Source organism: Esox lucius, chromosome 22, assembly GCF_011004845.1.
Source record: "Esox lucius isolate fEsoLuc1 chromosome 22, fEsoLuc1.pri, whole genome shotgun sequence".
In the NCBI taxonomy this organism is placed as follows: Eukaryota; Metazoa; Chordata; class Actinopteri; order Esociformes; family Esocidae; genus Esox; species Esox lucius.
In genome coordinates, this window is record NC_047590.1 from 1,433,443 (window position 1) to 1,451,545 (window position 18,103).

At 43.1% G+C, this 18,103-nt stretch overlaps 1 protein-coding gene across 7 annotated transcripts in view; it reads left to right on the top strand.

Annotated features, from left to right (window-relative positions):
* The window catches only part of LOC105020077 (dedicator of cytokinesis protein 9), a 57,590-nt gene that overhangs the window by 31,637 nt on the left and 7,850 nt on the right, over positions 1 to 18,103 (top strand). For 5 of the 7 annotated variants that reach the window (XM_029116749.2, XM_034289617.1, XM_029116746.2 and 2 more), the window contains 16 exons: positions 18 to 128; positions 560 to 808; positions 1,704 to 1,818; positions 2,066 to 2,132; positions 2,377 to 2,424; positions 4,172 to 4,305; positions 4,727 to 4,839; positions 6,987 to 7,124; positions 7,304 to 7,486; positions 10,864 to 10,977; positions 11,391 to 11,606; positions 11,881 to 11,938; positions 13,522 to 13,628; positions 15,575 to 15,697; positions 16,591 to 16,704; positions 17,099 to 17,104. In XM_029116749.2, the coding sequence (XP_028972582.2) occupies positions 18 to 128; positions 560 to 808; positions 1,704 to 1,818; positions 2,066 to 2,132; positions 2,377 to 2,424; positions 4,172 to 4,305; positions 4,727 to 4,839; positions 6,987 to 7,124; positions 7,304 to 7,486; positions 10,864 to 10,977; positions 11,391 to 11,606; positions 11,881 to 11,938; positions 13,522 to 13,628; positions 15,575 to 15,697; positions 16,591 to 16,704; positions 17,099 to 17,104 (1,896 nt within the window). Of the gene's footprint in view, positions 1 to 17; positions 129 to 559; positions 1,683 to 1,703; positions 1,819 to 2,065; positions 2,133 to 2,376; positions 2,425 to 4,171; positions 4,306 to 4,726; positions 4,840 to 6,986; positions 7,125 to 7,303; positions 7,487 to 10,863; positions 10,978 to 11,390; positions 11,607 to 11,880; positions 11,939 to 13,521; positions 13,629 to 15,574; positions 15,698 to 16,590; positions 16,705 to 17,098; positions 17,105 to 18,103 lie in introns of those variants that run through there. The other 2 variants (XM_029116752.2, XM_029116751.2) reach the window with 2 other exon arrangements.

An 18,103-nucleotide genomic window follows, 5' to 3' on the forward strand; every position in this document is an offset into this window, starting at 1 on the left:
ATGTGTTGTTGTTTCAGAGCCAGCAGGCCCGACTGGCCACACTCTACCTGCCACTTTTTGGCATCCTTCAGGAGAACGTCCACAGGCTCAACATCAAGGAGACCTCCCTGCTCCCCAACAACAGTCAGGTAACAGGTTACTTAAGGTTTCAAAAACCCAGTATTGTAAGGAACCTACAAGAATGACATTGGCTATTACTTGTGGATCCTGTTCACCTAATAAAACATCAACTCAAAAGTCAGCCTTGCTGTGTATATCTGGTCCTGATGTGGTGTTTCTCTTCTTCTGGTTCTTGAATGATGTGGTGCTTCTCTTCCTGCGGTTCTAGAATGATGTGGTGCTTCTCTTCCTGTGGTTCTAGAATGATGTGGTGCTTCTCTTCCTGCGGTTCTAGAATGATGTGGTGCTTCTCTTCCTGCGGTTCTAGAATGATGTGGTGCTTCTCTTCCTGCAGTTCTAGAATGATGTGGTGCTTCTCTTCCTGCGGTTCTAGAATGATGTGGTGCTTCTTTTCCTGTGGTTCTAGAATGATGTGGTTCTTCTCTTCCTGTGGTTCTAGAATGAGAGAGACGACTCTGTGCCGGGTAATGTCTCCATGGCCGTGCCCTCGAGGCCAGGTGGTTCACTGGACAATGGCCTCCATAAGGAAGTGTTTGGTGTGATCAGTGGGATGGCCTCATCCGGCACCCGCACCAACTCCTCTCTAACCCTCACCCACCATGCTGAGTCCAGAGGGTCTCTCATCAGCACGGACTCTGGGAACAGTCTGCTGGACAAGAGCAGCGACAGAACCAACTCTCCGGAAAAGGTGCTGTCTGGGAATGTGTTCTGTCTTGTTCTAAGGCTCGGTTCCAATGGAATTGTCTTGGTGTCTCTCTCTCTCTCCCTCCTCTCCCTCTTTCTCCCTCTGTCTGCCGCTCCCTCTCTAACCAAAAGTATGTTCTAGATACCACTGTAACAGTGTCCAAGGTGTCCCAGCAGGAGGACATGTTGACTAGGAGACTCTGTCAATGTGATGCTCCTCCCCTCCGAGCCAGAAGACTCCGCCCCTCTGAGCCGTGCAGCTAAGAGGATCACAATGGACTTCTCTCTGCTATCTGCCTCCAGGCTGGGTCTGCCCCCCCAGCCAGCACCCAGGCTGCCCCCTCTGTGTGGCCCTCCGGCACCTCCGGACCGATTAAGACAGGGGGCTGAGGAAGACGTAGTCCCTCCCCAAGTACTAACCTCCCCCAGCCCCAGTAGAGCCACTGTACACAGTTTTCAGTCCACCCTGGAGATGTCTGGGTAGTTTTCTGAACTCTGTGTGCCTGTTGCTCCTTGCTGTGTCCCTTAGAAGGGAGTGAGTGTGTTGTGCTGGTGTCCTCTAATGGACATGAATGTGAACTGCAGGAATTTATATCCTGGTTCAGAAGTGGCTTCAGCGAAGATCTCCATTCTCTTTGAGATTCCATTAGACTAGTTCTGTCTGACTAGTTCTTTCATTCTCATTCTCTGAGATGTTTGTGTTTTTATTTGAGCCTGAATGTCTATCTCACTCCTTCCACCTTTTGCTTTAAGTCATTTAGTGGACACTTTTATACAGAGCAACTTGTTGTAGTGAATCCGTACATTTTCATATCATACCTTTTCGTACTGTTGTTTTGGGTCTGCACCCTGACATTGTGAGGACCGGCCCTCTCATGCCTCCCTCTCTCCCCCTACAGCACCAGTGCTCCTCAGCTCTGGGCAGCTCTCTTCTGCGTGGTGAAAAACTAGACCGGGACGAGATCAAAAACCTGCTGATGTGCTTCCTGCACATCCTCAAGAGCATGTCCGAGGGTGAGACCAATTCTGAATCCCAAATGGAACCCTTGCCCTTTTGAAGTGCACTACTGTTATACTAGTGCATACTAGTGCATACTAGTGCATACTAGTGCATACTAATGCATACTAGTGCATACTAGTGCATACTAATGCATACTAGTGCATACTAGTGCATACGAGTGCAGTATATCAACAGAAAAGGGTCTGGCTCTGGTAAAGAATGCTTATCTAGGTTTTGACCTCTTCTTGTGTATTTTCTCAGAGGCTTTGTTCACCTACTGGAGTAAGGCCTCTCCTTCTGAGCTCATGGATTTCTTCACACTGTTAGAGTAAGTAATATCATCAGGTGTGGATATTAAATTAGACACTAACCTTAACCCAGAGGATAGTTTTTTCCAGAATAGGCCAGATGAAAATGTACCTAACAAGTCCAACAGTTTTGGAAGTACTGTGTGGCAGATTTTGACCCTTGGATGGCACTAAAAGTTGCAGTCTACTTGTCAAGTTAGCTAGTGTCCATAATCTTTAAGTCGTTTAGCATCTAACTATACAGTGTATTTGTGTCTCCTGCAGAGTGTGTCTCTATCAGTTCAGGTACCTGGGGAAAAGAGTCATTGCAAGGTAAACCTTTCTGACCGCTGTGTCAGTCATTACTGCATTTGTTTTGCCTTGAAGGAGTACAGTTTCTTTTAACCAATGGCCGATGATTAACAGTGCTTAAAGGCGATGGTGGTGACTTCTCTCTAATTTTCTTGGTGTGTGTTCTCTCGGCTGTGATGCTGCGAGTCGTTAACTAGTTAATATCCTACATGGCTTCACCTCCCTGCCTGGGTAAGACCTGTCCACTGACACCTTTCCACTTAACGCATGTTGTGTCCCTATCCTCCGTCTTCTAACCCCGTCAGCCTGTATGTCCCTGGGACAGTTTGTCATATCTCTGGCCCTGCTCCTGACCTCCCACTGTCCCCCGTCTTCAGGACCTGTGTGCTGTGGTTCATGTTGACACCAAAAAGCATCTCCGCGCCACATCTTTCACCTTCACAGTGTCACCAGAGATACTTTTGGGGAAGATTGGAACCTGCAATCGTATTAAATGCAACTGGTTATGTTTCCCTGTGATGTCAATGGGTTGTGTGGGTACTTTCTGGGGAATTCTGGGAGAAGGAGCATCCTCCTTTAGGGAGTGAATTTGGGCACATTTGCACAAATTACATGAACAAGAAGCAGAACCCTCAGAGATCTGAGCTATTTAACTTCTTTGTCATATCCAGTTGTTTTGGAAGTTAAGTACTTTCAAAGAAAATGACCAGTTTCTTGACTCATACCCTGAGTTTCTATAATAGGTTTTTGTGATGGTAACTTAGCAACCACACAATGCAGGATTGCAGTTGGTCGAAATGTGGATGGGCGGAGCTTTATAAGTTCTTCCATTTATTGACCAATGAGATTTCCAACACCTTTCTAAACATCTCTGGTGTCCTACTGGTATCTATAGGTGATATGTAAAAAATGGGAATACAAAGGATGGGAGGATTAAAGGGATATTTTGTTTTCATGCATTTTGGCTTCATGTTCAGATTTTTGTGTAAAATGTCATACCCCATAATTCATTGGCTGCCTTAGTAATTTGCAGGAGCCATAATAGTAGTTATGGACTTACTCATCCAAAAAATATACATTGTTGACAATACATGTATGTCAATATCAAAACACTTTCCAGTATTATAAGTATAAACATAAACAGAAATTTAACAAAGTGTTCTTCCTGTTGTACTTATTTCCACATTCATGAGAAGAGAAATACTAAAGTTTACTGATGATTTCATAAATTGTTTAGCCTCACATTTGGTAACTATAAAAGCATCGATATGAACGAAATGCTTGCCAGCAATATAATTAGCTAGTCAAAATGTTGCCTGTGTTTGCCAGTTATCGTTTCCCTAGTTAGCAAGTTAGCCAGTGCAGTTGTTAGACAATTTGAAAGTGGACAGGGAAAGGTCTGTGTTTAGTTTACATTAATTATCTGCCAGACCTTTTATATAAACTTTGACTAGCCAGGATGTTTAGTTAGCATTTATTTAATAATTTGGCACAGCGTACTTTGTAGCTAGCTAACATTACCTATGCACAAATTCCCTATGTTTAACTTGGTAATGATTGGTACAAAGTTAAATAGATTTCTTGCAATAAATCATTAGCAGGAAAACTATGTAGCTTATATTTCTTTGTCCATATTATTAGCCATGTATGCTAGCTAAATGCTAAGTATAAGTCAGAGACGCCGCACACGCCAAAGGATAAAAACATCATTTTAGATTTTCTTGGCTGAACTATGCTAGTGTTACTAATTATCTTTCTCGTCCAATAGGAGCCAGGAAGGGGCGAGCCCTGTAGTGGTTGACAGGAAGTCTTGTACTCTTCCTGTTTTTCGTAACAGGGCAGGGCTTCTACATGCCCGTCTACAGCAGCTGGGCAGTCCGGAAAATGCTCACACCTTTAGCAGTAAGTCTGATTGGTCGAAACCCTTTAGCAGTAAGTCTGATTGGTCGAAACCCTTTAGCAGTAAGTCTAATTGGTCAAAACCCTTTAGAAGTAGTTATTGCCCTGGACTCTTTACTTGGAGGGTATGTACTCTGCCTAAATTGTCTTGTTGAATTTGAGTGGTTGGATTCTGATTATCAGCTTGAACATAAAAGTAAATTTCACATGCGAATTTGCATAGGGGAATCCCTGAAAACCCCCAGTTTTGGCAGTAAGTCTAGATGGCAGTGTGTCTACAGTTTGTCAAGTGAATGTTGGAGGCGTATTTAGTGTAAAATTAAGTGAGCAGAGTGCAGCAATTTTACAGGATCTCATTACACCTCTGCTCTCATTGTCGCCCCCTAGTTTTCCACTGCATGCTCACCTGTGTTTGTGTTGGCAGTGTACCACTGCGATTCAGATGTGTCCAGCCAGGCTGTGCTGATGGGAAATGTGGCGACAGAGGTCGGTTTGACTGTGCTGGACATTCTCAGTGTCTTCATAATAGGATTCAAGGTACCTGTTGTTTCACTGTCTCTCTTACAATACACAGCACTACGTATACCATCACAGTCCTACAATACACAACACTATGTATACCATCACAGTCCTACAATACACGACACTACGTTACCATCACAGTCCTACAATACACAACACTATGTTACCATCACAGTCCTACAATACACAACACTATGTTACCATCACAGTCCTGCAATACACAACACTATGTTACCATCACAGTCCTACAATACACAACACTATGTATACCATCACAGTCCTACAATACACAGCACTACGTATACCATCACAGTCCTACAATACACAACACTACGTATACCATCACAGTCCTACAATACACAACACTACGTATACCATCACAGTCCTACAATACACAGCACTATGAATACCATCACAGTCCTGCAATACACAGAACTACATATACCATCACAGTCCTACAATACACAGCACTACGTATACCATCACAGTCCTACAATACACAACACTATGTATACCATCACAGTCCTACAATACACAGAACTACATATACCATCACAGTCCTACAATACACAGCACTACGTATACCATCACAGTCCTACAATACACAACACTATGTATACCATCACAGTCCTACAATACACAGCACTACGTATACCATCACAGTCCTACAATACACAGCACTATGAATACCATCACAGTCCTGCAATACACAGCACTACGTATACCATCACAGTCCTACAATACACAACACTATGTATACCATCACAGTCCTACAATACACAACACTACGTATACCATCACAGTCCTACAATACACAGAACTACGTATACCATCACAGTCCTACAATACACAACACTACGCATATCATGACTATCCTACAATATTTAGTACTATGTATACCATCACTGTCCTACAATATATAGTACTATATATACCATCACTGTCCTACAATATACAGTACTATGTATACCATCACTGTCCTACAATATATAGTTCTTTGTATACCAATTCTGTCCTACAATATACAGTACTATGTATACCATCACTAAAAGCTAGCTTTTCCCAAAGTCAGTTCAAGCGACCTAAGGGGATATATGCTATATTCTTCCATAGCATTAATGAATTTAAATCATAATTTTTATTTGAATAATCTGGGTACTCTTCGGCTTGAATGTGCACGCTTTCATCAGGAAACACTGCGTTAGCATATTATGTTGCAGTTGTCATATTATGTTGCTGTTGTCATATTATGTAGCTGTTGTTATTATGTTGCTGTTGTCATATTATGTAGCTGTTGTCATATTATGTAGCTGTTGTTATTATGTTGCTGTTGTCACATTATGTAGCTGTTGTCATATTATGTAGCTGTTGTTATATTATGTAGCTGTTGTCATATTGTGTAGCAGTGTTCATGTTGTGTAGCAGTGTTCATGTTGTGTAGCAGTTGTCATATTGTGTAGCAGTTGTCATATTGTGTAGCAGTTGTTATATATTATGTAGCAAGCAAGCAAGTTTATTTATATAGCACAATTCATACATTGAAGCAATTCAATGTGCTTTACAAAGAACAATATATGAAAACAATAACATAAAAACAAATACTCAAATGAAAACATCAAAGCAAATGAATACATCATAATAATAAAAAAATACAATAAGAAAACATTTAAAGATTAAAAGTGGGAAGCTATAAGGCTAAATAGTGTGGTTAAGTTTAAGTGCTCAGTCATAGGCACGTGAGAAGAGAAGTGTTTTTAACCTGGATTTAAAAATGTATACGTTTGGGGCACGTCTATGATCTTCTGGTAGTTTATTCCAGTTTTTTACAGCATAAGTGCTAAACGCAGCTTCTCCATGTTTAGTTTGGACTCTGGGCTCTACTACCTGACCTGTGTTCATGGATCAGTTGTGTAGCAGTTGTTGGTACATTCAGTGTTTTCTTAATGGGTTTCCATGTATCTGGCTCCTGTGTATTGAACGGTTGGTCTGTTTTAGCTCGGTCACCTCTCTTAGTACCAGACATGTTCATGTCTATGTCATCAAACACAGTGGAACCAGGATCTGTATTGACCTGTCTGTTTAACTGCATTGACTGATCTTTCTCTCAGTAGTGACCTGTCTGTTTATACTGTGATGTTCTGGCCTCTCTCCTGTCCCTTTAGACCCAGCTGAGCCAGGACTTGGGCCACAATGCCCTGATGAAGAAGGTGTTCCAGGTCTATCTCTGCTTCCTGCGGATACCCCAGTCTGAATATGCCCTGAAGCAGGTCTTCACCTCTCTACACACCTTCATCTACAAGGTTAGGGGACAGGAGCTTCCCATCCATCTATTTCCCTCTCTTAGTTTTTTTACACTTCAGTTTGTGTTCTCTAGGTTTCCATGGCTACCTCTGCTAGTTGTCATCTCTGTCTTAGTTCTGCATCTTCCTTCCATGGCCCTAACTCCTGCCCTCCTTCCCTCACTCCCTCCCTCCCTCAGTTCCCCTTCACCTTCTTCGACGCCCGTGCCGACATCTGCGCCTCCCTCTGCTATGAGATCCTGAAGAGCTGTAACTCCAAGCTGAGCTCCATCCGCAGTGACGCTGCCCACCTGCTCTACTTCCTGATGAAGAGTAACTATGACTACACTGGGTGCACATCCTTCGTACGCACACACCTGCAGGTGAGCCTGGGGGTCAGAGGGTAAAGGTAAGACTGTGAAAATCTAAAAAGGTCAAACTCCTACCAAGAAAAGCTCATTTAAAAAAGCTATTTTATTATGTTATTAAAGGGGCTGTGTAGGAACCAGCTTCTAAGGTTTACAAGACTTTTACAAGAGTTTTAAACAATCTCAGGAAAAGACAGGAAATGAGACAGGAAAAGGATGAGCTACTGTACATGGAAAATGAATGGTTTTAGGGTGGGGGGGGGTAGTACTGAGAGTATGTCTAAAGCGAGTATGAGGAGATTACACATCAGGGTAAACTGATAGACGGACTGGGGAGAATATCTCAGGGACATACTTCTGCATTTTTTTTTTTTAACCCTTGGGAGACTAAGGGGTTTCCCCCCCCTTTCAATACTTTTACATTAGACTATAAACAATATGTAATGTTTATGGACCATCATGAACTTGGCTTCAAATCATGCTAAATACATGATTTGGTCATAAAATTTGAATATCATCAAAAAGTTGATTTATTTCAGTAATTCCATTCAAAAAGTGAAACTTGTATATTATATTCTTTCATTACACACAGACTGATATATTTCTAATGTTTATTTATTTTAATTGTGATGATTATAACTGACAACTAATGAAAATCCCAAATTCAGTATCTCAGAAAATTAGAATATTACTTAAGAACAATACAAAAAAAGGATTTTTAGAAATGTTGGCCAACTGAAAAGTATCAACATGAAAAGTATGAGCATGTACAGCACTCAATACGTAGTTGGGGCTCCTTTTGCCTGAATTACTGCAGCAATGTGGCGTGGCATGGAGTCGATCAGTCTGTGGCACTGCTCAGGTGTTATGAGAGCCCAGGTTGCTCTCATAGTGGCCTTCAGCTCTTCTGCATTGTTGGGTCTGGCGTATCGCATCTTCCTCTTCACAATACCCCATAGATTTTCTATAGGGTTAAGGTCAGGCGAGTTTGTTGGCCAATTAAGAACAGGGATACCATGGTCCTTAAACCAGGTACTGGTACCTGTTGGAAAATGAAATCTGCATCTCCATAAAGTTGGTCAGCAGCAGGAAGCATGAAGTGCTCTAAAACTTCCTGGTAGACCGGGTTGACCTTGGACCTTAGACTGGGTTGCCCTTGGACCTCAGAAAACACAGTGGACCAACAGCAGCAGATCTCATGGCACCCCAAACCATCACTGACTGTGGAAACTTTATACTGGACTTCAAGCAACGTGGATTCTCCTCTCTTCCTCCAGACTCTGGGACCTTGATTTCCAAAGGAAATGCAAAATGTACTTTCATCAGAGAACATAACTCAGCAGCAGTCCAGTCCTTTTTGTCTTTAGCCCAGGCGAGACGCTTCTGACGCTGTATCTTGTTCAAGAGTGGCTTGACACAAGGAATGCGACAGCTGAAACCCATGTCTTGCATATGTCTGAGCGTGGTGGTTCTGGAAGCACTGACTCCAGCTGCAGTCCACTCTTTGTGAATCTCCCCCACATTTTTGAATGGGTTTTGTTTCACAATCCTCTCCAGGGTGTGGTTATCCCTATTGCTTGTACACTTTTTTCTACCACATCTTTTCCTTCCCTTCGCCTCTCTATTAATGTGCTTGGACAAAGAGCTCTGTGAACAGCCAGCCTCATTGGCTATGACCTTTTGTGTCTTGCCCTCCTTGTGCAAGGTGTCAATGGTCGTCTTTTGGACAGCTGTTAAGTCAGCAGTCTTCCCCATGATTGTGTTGCCTACAGAACTAGACTGAGAGACCATTTAAAGGCCTTTGCAGTTGTTTTGGGTTAATTAGCTGATTAGATTGTGACACCAGGTGTCTTCAATATTGAACCACAATAATCAAATTTTCTGAGATACTGAATTTGGGGTTTTCATTAGTTTGTCAGTTATAATCATCAACATTAAAAGAAATAAACACTTGAAATATATCAGTCTGTGTGGAAAGAATGTAAAAATTATACATGTTTCACTTTTTGAATGGAATTACTGACTTTTTGATTTACTAAACTTGATGATATTCAAATTTCATGACCAGCACCTGTAACATCAACTAACATAAGCATGCATGAAAATGTACTTATAAAGGTAGTATTTGAGTGATTATGCACAATAAACTAATAATTTCATAGGCAAAATCAGGTTTTTCTATTTATCATTGAATTCTGACCACAACACAACAGTCTCGATTCATTTTTCCAACACAAATGTTTTCTGCAAACACTTTTCTTACACGAATATGCATTGTATCACAATAAATGGTAACAGAACAATGAAATAATTCACTTTTTGTGCAAACTGTCCAATATGCTTTTGACACCCATTCTTCTATTTATCAGTGATTACCAGGTGATACCAAGTGATACCAGGCCACAAACACTCACGTGGAACAGTTCTCCCATTCCAAATACGCAAAGCAGACAATATCTATAATGATCACATTTGTAATATATTATTTCATGATAAATATGTTACTTGATGTTACTTACCAGGTAATTCTGGAACCCTGCTACAATATCTATTTTGATCACATTTGTAGTACATTATTTTATGATATATAAGTAATCTGATGTTACCTACCGCTCCGGAGTTAGTACATTGGGTTCGCATTCGTCCTTTGTGTTCCGGTAACTCAGCTATCCTCGGTTTGAAAATCGTAAAGGACTATTGCAACATTTAGTAAAAGTGTTTTTACGTTTTGCCATTTTATACTAATAATAATACTTATAAAATTGTTGAAAACATATCCTTTCTTTGTCCATTCGACACATTATCATTGCGCAAGGACAAAATGCTAAAACGTTAGCATCCAAGCTATGATTCCAAACTATAACTTTTCCTAACAGAATTTCACTCTAGTATACAAACTCATTATGTCCCACCCCACAACCTATTGATTTGCTCAAATACATAACAGAAACCTTCCCCTGATTGGGTAAAATAAACTATTTTGCCTAGCAACAGCCTTCCATTGGTCGATTCTGCATTGCTGCTGTAACCCATCAGCCCATCCATTGGTCAGGTGCATAAGGTTGAAAGCTTGCATTAGGATAGCTGACCAGGAAAGACATGAGCAATCGACCCAGACATGAATTTTTTCTGCTCGACGTCAGGAAAACGGTGATGTTAACCAATTCTCGCTGTCATTAACTGTTTTAAAGATATTTCATAATTTGTGGATTTGGGACATCCATGTCCAGATAGTCCGTGAAGGGACTATTTAGATTTGGCCTTTTAGGATTTGTCAAGGTGCTTTGGTCCTATGAAACCTGTTAGTTTTCTGTTCACTTTTGAATGTCATTGCTACTTCCTGATAGTTCCTAATAGACTCCACACCGTGTTGCCCTGGCCCCTCCCTCTAGGTGGTGATTGCCGTCAGTCAGCTGATTGCTGATGTCATCGTGATCGGAGGAACCCGCTTCCAGCAATCTCTCGCCATTATAAATAACTGTGCCAACAGTGACAAGAATGTCAAGGTAAAGAGGGAGGGACCAAGGGCTGTAAGTAGCCCCACCCACATACTCTCCTGTTAAATCATCTACTATCTGTGTTTAAAGGTTTTAAAGTACAAGTGCCATTTAACTATCACTGAACTGATTTTTTTAGATTTGGTCTTTTATTTTGAAGTAGGCCCAGATCAGGGCCAGGGCATGTACAGCAATATGTATGAATGGATTCTAAGAAGAAATGCATTAATTCCCATGAAAATGTATTCATACATTCAATAGATTTGCTTTTCAACCGTTTATTAATTTTAATGAGCATTACTACTCTGAGGCACCTGAGTATCGGACCACTCTTCTTGAGCCACGATAGCTTCTACAACAACACCATATCCCTCTACATCTTTCTTTCTGTCTTGTTTTACTGTATTTTTCTCTCCCTGAAGCACACAGCGTTTCCAGGGGATGTGAAAGACCTCACAAAGCGGATCCGGACAGTCCTGATGGCCACAGAACAGATGAAGGAGCATAAGGACGACCCAGAGATGCTGGTGGATCTGCAGTACAGCCTGGCCAAGTCCTACGCCTCCACGCCCGAGCTCCGCAAGACCTGGCTGGACAGCATGGCGCGCATACACAGCAAGAACTCTGACCTCTCTGAGGTAGGCTACTCATCAACTAACTTCCAACCCTGACCTTTCCTTAACTAACCTCTAACCCACCGACCTCTCACCCACTGACCCCTTACCCTGACCTCTCACCCACTGACCTCTTACCCTGACCTTTCACCATATTATTGTTGAACACACATTCTTTATGAGAAGTTTCTGCCGGTCTGTTGAGCTGTGTGTGTTGTGTCTGTTGGCCTGTGTGTGTTATGTCTGTTGGCCTGTGTGTGTTGTGTCTGTTGATCTGTGTCTGTTATCTCATTGGCAGGTGGCTATGTGTTATGTCCATGTGACTGCTCTGGTGGCAGAGTACCTGAGGAGGAAAGGTCAGTGTTCACATTCACAGAGGAGACTTCATCTCTTCTGGGAAGACTTTGCATGGAAACCTAAGAAGCTGTCGAATGGGTTTCGTTTCAGCCATTCGGTCGTAGACTTGCCTGTGTGCTTTGGATTATTGTCTTGGTGCGTAACAACCAAAAAAATTTGCTCCAGGTGTGTTTTGGCAAAGTTGAGTTGACCTCATGTTTTTGGGGGAGTTAGTCTCATGAAAACCTAAATGAGGTTGTGGCAGGACCTGAAATGAGCGCTTAATGTTTAGAAACAAACAGAGCGTTTGATTGCACTCAACCAGTTAAAAACTTTAAGGTTGAATAATTATGACTTTGTGGATGAGGATGCTTGAGACGTCCCTTTTAAAATATCTCCTATGAACTTGAGTGAACATATAATACTTGTATACTTATTACAGTTATTTAACACACCATTTCCCTCTATTAAACAAAACATAGTGGTCACAGGTGGAGTTATGCCTAAACTTTTATTCCATTTTTGTTTTCTCAAATGTTTACATACATCATAGCTGTCTTGACATTGTGGCTGTAGATTCTACTGAACACTGAGTGGCCCCTTTCACATCCACCCTACCACGTCCTGTGATAGCCCCGCCCTACCAGGTCCTGTCATAGCCCCGCCCTACCAGGTCCTGTCATAGCCCCACCCACCAAGACTGTTTGTTTGCTCCATTGGTCTTTTCATTTTAACTATTGAGCAAAGACTTATTCAGTCTTTAAGACACATGCAGGTGGTGAAAATTAAATGTCATCCTGTGATTGATTACGGGTCAGTCTTATCAGAACATTTATGGCAGTGAGCAAAGGTGAACATGTTTGGCTTCACACCCTGATACCCTTCTGTCAGGGTGTAAACATGTCATGGCAGTGGCAGTTTTGTGGCTCCACTCACGCTGATTTCCTCAGATAAGATAACCTCAGGGTTTCTAGATATCAGCTCATTCCTACATGTTATCACCTGTTATCAGCCCTAATGCTGGACTCTGACTGGAGCTCCCATGCTGCGCAGTAGAACAGGGTGTTTTGCCTGGCCTTGTTAATATTGTACACATATGGAATGACTGAAATGAACCCACTTTACTACGAAAGAAACACTGTAGATGGAACAATTTATAATTAAAGGAAAAATTTCTGCCTGTGTGTGTGTATGTTTGTGTGTGTGTCTGTTTGTGTGTCTGTTTGTCTGTTTGTGTGTGTCTGTGTGTGTGCGTGTGTGTGTGTGTCTGTTTGTGTGTCTGTGTGTCTGTGTGTGTGTGCGTATGTGTTTCTGTGTGTATGTGTGTGTCTGTTTGTGTGTGTCTGTGTGTCTGTTTGTGTATGTGCGTGTGTGTGTGTGCTTGTGTGTGTGTGTGTGTGTGTGTGCGTGTGTGTTTCTGTGTGTATGTGTGTGTCTGTTTGTTTGTGTGAGTGTGTGTGCGTGTGTGTCTGTGTGTCTGTGTGTGTGCATCTGTGTGTGTGCCTGTGTGTGTGTGTCTGTTTGTGTGTGATTCTGTGTGTATGTGTGTGTCTGTTTGTGTGTGTCTGTGTGTCTATTTGTGTGTGTGTGTGTGTGTTATCAGGTATGTTCAGCCAAGGCTGCTCAGCGTTCAGGGTGATCACTCCCAACATCGAGGAGGAGGCTGCCATGATGGAAGATGTGGGCATGCAGGACGTACATTTTAACGAGGTCAGCGACCTTTAACCTGGACCTTTAACCCTGTTCTGTAGGTTTTGTCTGTAATAATCAGAGCACTTTGGTTTGAGTGGGGCAGAGGGTTGACCAGGAAATGGAATTGGATTGTTGCCAGGAAAGCATTCAGGGTCACTAACACTGATAATATGAAACCTCTACAGTACGCTAAGGCACTTGTGAAATGTTCACTACTTCAGACAGTTTGACTGCAATTGTGAGGTCATAGTAGATTTACATGTAAATAATCGTTATTTCACAAAGTTCTATCAAATGTCTTGACCCCAGCCTCACACTAGCCGCCCGGTCAGAGTCAAACTCACGCCCCTAGCTTTCCAAGAGCCATGCTCTATCAAGCGAGCTTCTCAGGGCCTTTGGATCAGCCCCATGGATCAATCCTTCTCTGTTAACACCAGTTCCTGTGTGATAAGGGCATGAAGCATTTGAATATACAATGGAACATTCTGACCACACTGAATTCGCCAAAAGACAATCTAAAATCTGAACCCAGAATGCACAGTCTAAAGTCCTCACCTATTTTGCTAAAACCCAGGGATGGAGGGCATGTGGAGGGTACGCACTTCAAAGAGGGGATGGAACTCCCATGATGCATCAGCGTGTTTACGTTGTAGCAGTTTTTCCAGTGAAGGCTGTATCAGTCTATTCCTGGACATGATGTGAACCAATACCATTCATGTTTTCTGTCAGATGGCACAATGCAAAACATGCTCATAGGTCACCTATCTATCAGCTCAGAGAGCTGTTATCTCCTGATTTAATGACTATCAGTGGAGTTCTTAGTCATCCTGAAGGCCTTTGGATTTTCTTATCATAGAATCAGCAGTATTAGATTAACAACAGGAGAAATGTCTCAGTGCTGCAGTATTCAAGCACTGTATTGCAGTTTTACAGCCGTCAGAAGTTACCTAGTCCACAGGTAACCGGTGGAGCTGAGTGCCTAATGAGCTTTTAGTGGTCCCATTCTCATTCCAGGATGATGTGCATGTGTGCCGGCTAGCCTGCTGCTCGTCTCGCTATAAAACAATGAAAGGGCCAATCTCCTGCCGTCTGGTCTCGCCAGCCTGCAGTCCCCAACACGGTTGGCTACCAAAGGGCACTCAGAATCGAACACTAGATTTGACCCCTGGCCCATAGACGTCTCGCAGAATGCAGTGTGCACTTTGTTGGGAATACTGGGTCCCATTTAGGGGACAAGAGTGACCCATCAGGGCCTGTAGGGTGGAGGAGGATGGGACCCAGTTGCAGTGCCGTCACCACCACCCTGATCACCTATGTACACCACCACCCTGATCACCTATGTACACCACCACCCTGATCACCTATGTACACCACCACCCTGATCACCTATGTACACCACCACCCTGATCACCTATGTACACCACCACCCTGATCACCTATGTACACCACCACCCTGATCACCTATGTACACCACCACCCTGATCACCTATGTACACCACCACCCTGATCACCTATGTACACCACCACCCTGATCACCTATGTACACCACCACCCTGATCACCTATGTACACCACCACCCTGATCACCTATGTACACCACCACCCTGATCACCTATGTACACCACCACCCTGATCACCTATGTACACCACCACCCTGATCACCTATGTACACCACCACCCTGATCACCTATGTACACCACCACCCTGATCACCTATGTACACCACCACCCTGATCACCTATGTACACCACCACCCTGATCACCTATGTACACCACCACCCTGATCACCTATGTACACAACCACCCTGATCACCTATGTACACCACCACCCTGATCACCTATGTACACCACCACCCTGATCACCTATGTACACAACCACGATTGCCCTGGAAAACTGTTATATGATGCATGTGTTTGTGTGCGTGTGTTCATGTGTGTGTGTGTGTGTGTGTGTGTGTGTGTGTAGGAGGTGCTGATAGAGTTACTTCAGGAGTGTGCTGACAGGCTTTGGAAAGCTGAACGCTATGAACTCATTGCGGACATCTACAGGCTGATCATCCCCATCTACGAACAGAGGAGAGACTTTGAGGTACTGGTCCTAATGCACTGACTCCCATGGGCCCGGTCAGTTCTACAACACTGACTCCCACTGACCTGGTCAGTTCTACAACACTGACTCCCACAGGCCCGGTCAGTTCTACAACACTGACACCCACTGACCTGGTCAGTTCTACAACACTGACCCCCACTGACCCAGTCAGTTCTACCACACTGACACCCACTGACCCGGTCAGTTCTACCACACTGACACCCACTGACCTGGTCAGTTCTACCACACTGACACCCACTGACCTGGTCAGTTCTACCACACTGACACCCACTGACCTGGTCAGTTCTACCACACTGACTCCCACTGACCTGGTCAGTTCTACCACACTGACACCCACTGACCTGGTCAGTTCTACCACACTGACTCCCACTGACCTGGTCAGTTCTACCACACTGACACCCACTGACCTGGTCAGTTCTACAACACTGACTCCCACTGACCCAGTCAGTTCTACAACTCTGACACCCACTGACCCGGTCATTTCTACAACACTGTCTTACTTACTGTGTCAGGTCAACAACACAGACCTGGTCAGTCCTTGGGGTACCACAAAGCAGGATCAACAAGTTAATCAACCCAAAACTTTTGTAAACCCAAACCAGAAACAACTATTCATTTTTTTGTTTTATTAAAAAGCTAAACTTTGACACGTGTTTGATTCTTTAATTCATTAGACCATAGACATTTCAAGCAAATCTTTCCACAGTATATTTTTTATTACAGAACATTAATGTAAGTTTATCCTGCTTGAGAGTGTACCTCTCTGGAGCCAGTGACGGCAGTGATACTAAATGCAGAAACGAGTATGTGATGCCTTTTAAAATATCATTTTGAGTTCTGGCGTTGAGTGTCTCTTTACACTGTTGTCATAGAAACTGAGTCACCTGTACGACACCCTCCATCGGGCATACACCAAGGTGATAGAAGTGATGCATTCTGGGAAGAGATTGCTGGGAACCTTCTTCAGAGTGGCTTTCTTTGGCCAGGTAAGATTCAACCTCACTAATTGTCTTGGCTCAGTAAGATGCAGTCTGATAACATATTTGGGCGTTCCTAAATGATTTGCCTTAATTAAAGTACCATCATTTAGTCATTTCTAATGGAGTATGTAAATCCATTGTCCAGCTGTTTGATTTATTAGAATTGTTTTTCAAAGCCTGTAACAGTTTTGGTGAGCAATGCTTCAACAACACCTGACCAGAAACATTAAATGGATTTGTTTGTTAAGATAAACAGTTGTCATGGTGATGAATACAAGGCAAGTCCTCATTCTTATCTCTCTGTTAGAACATCTCACTATGAAAGCATGACCTGGCAGAACCTTAACACTGTTTCTCTCATCCTCTTTCTCCTCTTTCTCCTCTTACTCCTCGCTCCAAGGCGGCGGTAAGTGACTCCTATATGTTCTAACTGTGGGTCCTTGCTATAGGTTCTAGATGTGGGTTCTAAGTGCGTGTGGAAGTGGCATGCTCTACAGTCATCAATAGATTTAGTTTTATCTGCGGTAGCTTGCGGTGCCATTGTGCCTACCAGTACCACATAACCATGGACTGGTACCACTAAACAATGGACTGGTACCACAAACCAATGGACCGGTACCACTAAACCATGGACCAGAACCACTTAACCATGGACCGGTACCACTAAACAATGGACTGATACCACAAACCAATGGACCGGTACCACTAAACCATGCACTGGTAGCACAAACCAATGGGCCGGTACCATTAACCAATGGACTGGTACCACTAACACTAAACCATGGTCCGGTACCACTAAACCATTGACCAGTACCACTAACACTAAACCATGGACCAGTACCACTAACCAATGGCAAATGTCTTTTGGGCTGAACTTTCAGAGCTGAATTACTGTATTTTCACTGTTTCTACCTGAATGCTAAAATGTTTTCTCTGAGCATTTTTATATTTCATGTGAGGGTATGGTTCGCTGCTCAGTGTTGACTCAGTAAAACGTTTGCTTGCTCCAACTTGCTCCTATCGTCTTTATGAGTGGAGACAGAATGTTACTCTCCCCTCATTGGTTCTGTCCTGTACTGGGTTTATGACCTGTGAATAAGGAGAAGTAGATTAGCTCCAATGGCCGCTACATCACCAAACAGTGGGTGTGAACACTGATCTTTTACAGAGGATGTTTTCCACTTAGGACACCAGGGCTGAAACCAAAGACAGAGGCTTTTAAATTGGCAAGAGCCCTGGAAATGTCTGCAGCATTCGGCCTCATCCCACAGCAGTCAGACCTTAACTGTCTACTGTTTGCAGATGATCTGGTGCTTCTGTCTCCAACCAGGGATGGGCAACAGCAACACATAGATCTTCTGTCAGACTTGGGCCCTGACAGTGTTACTCAGTAAGACAAAAATAA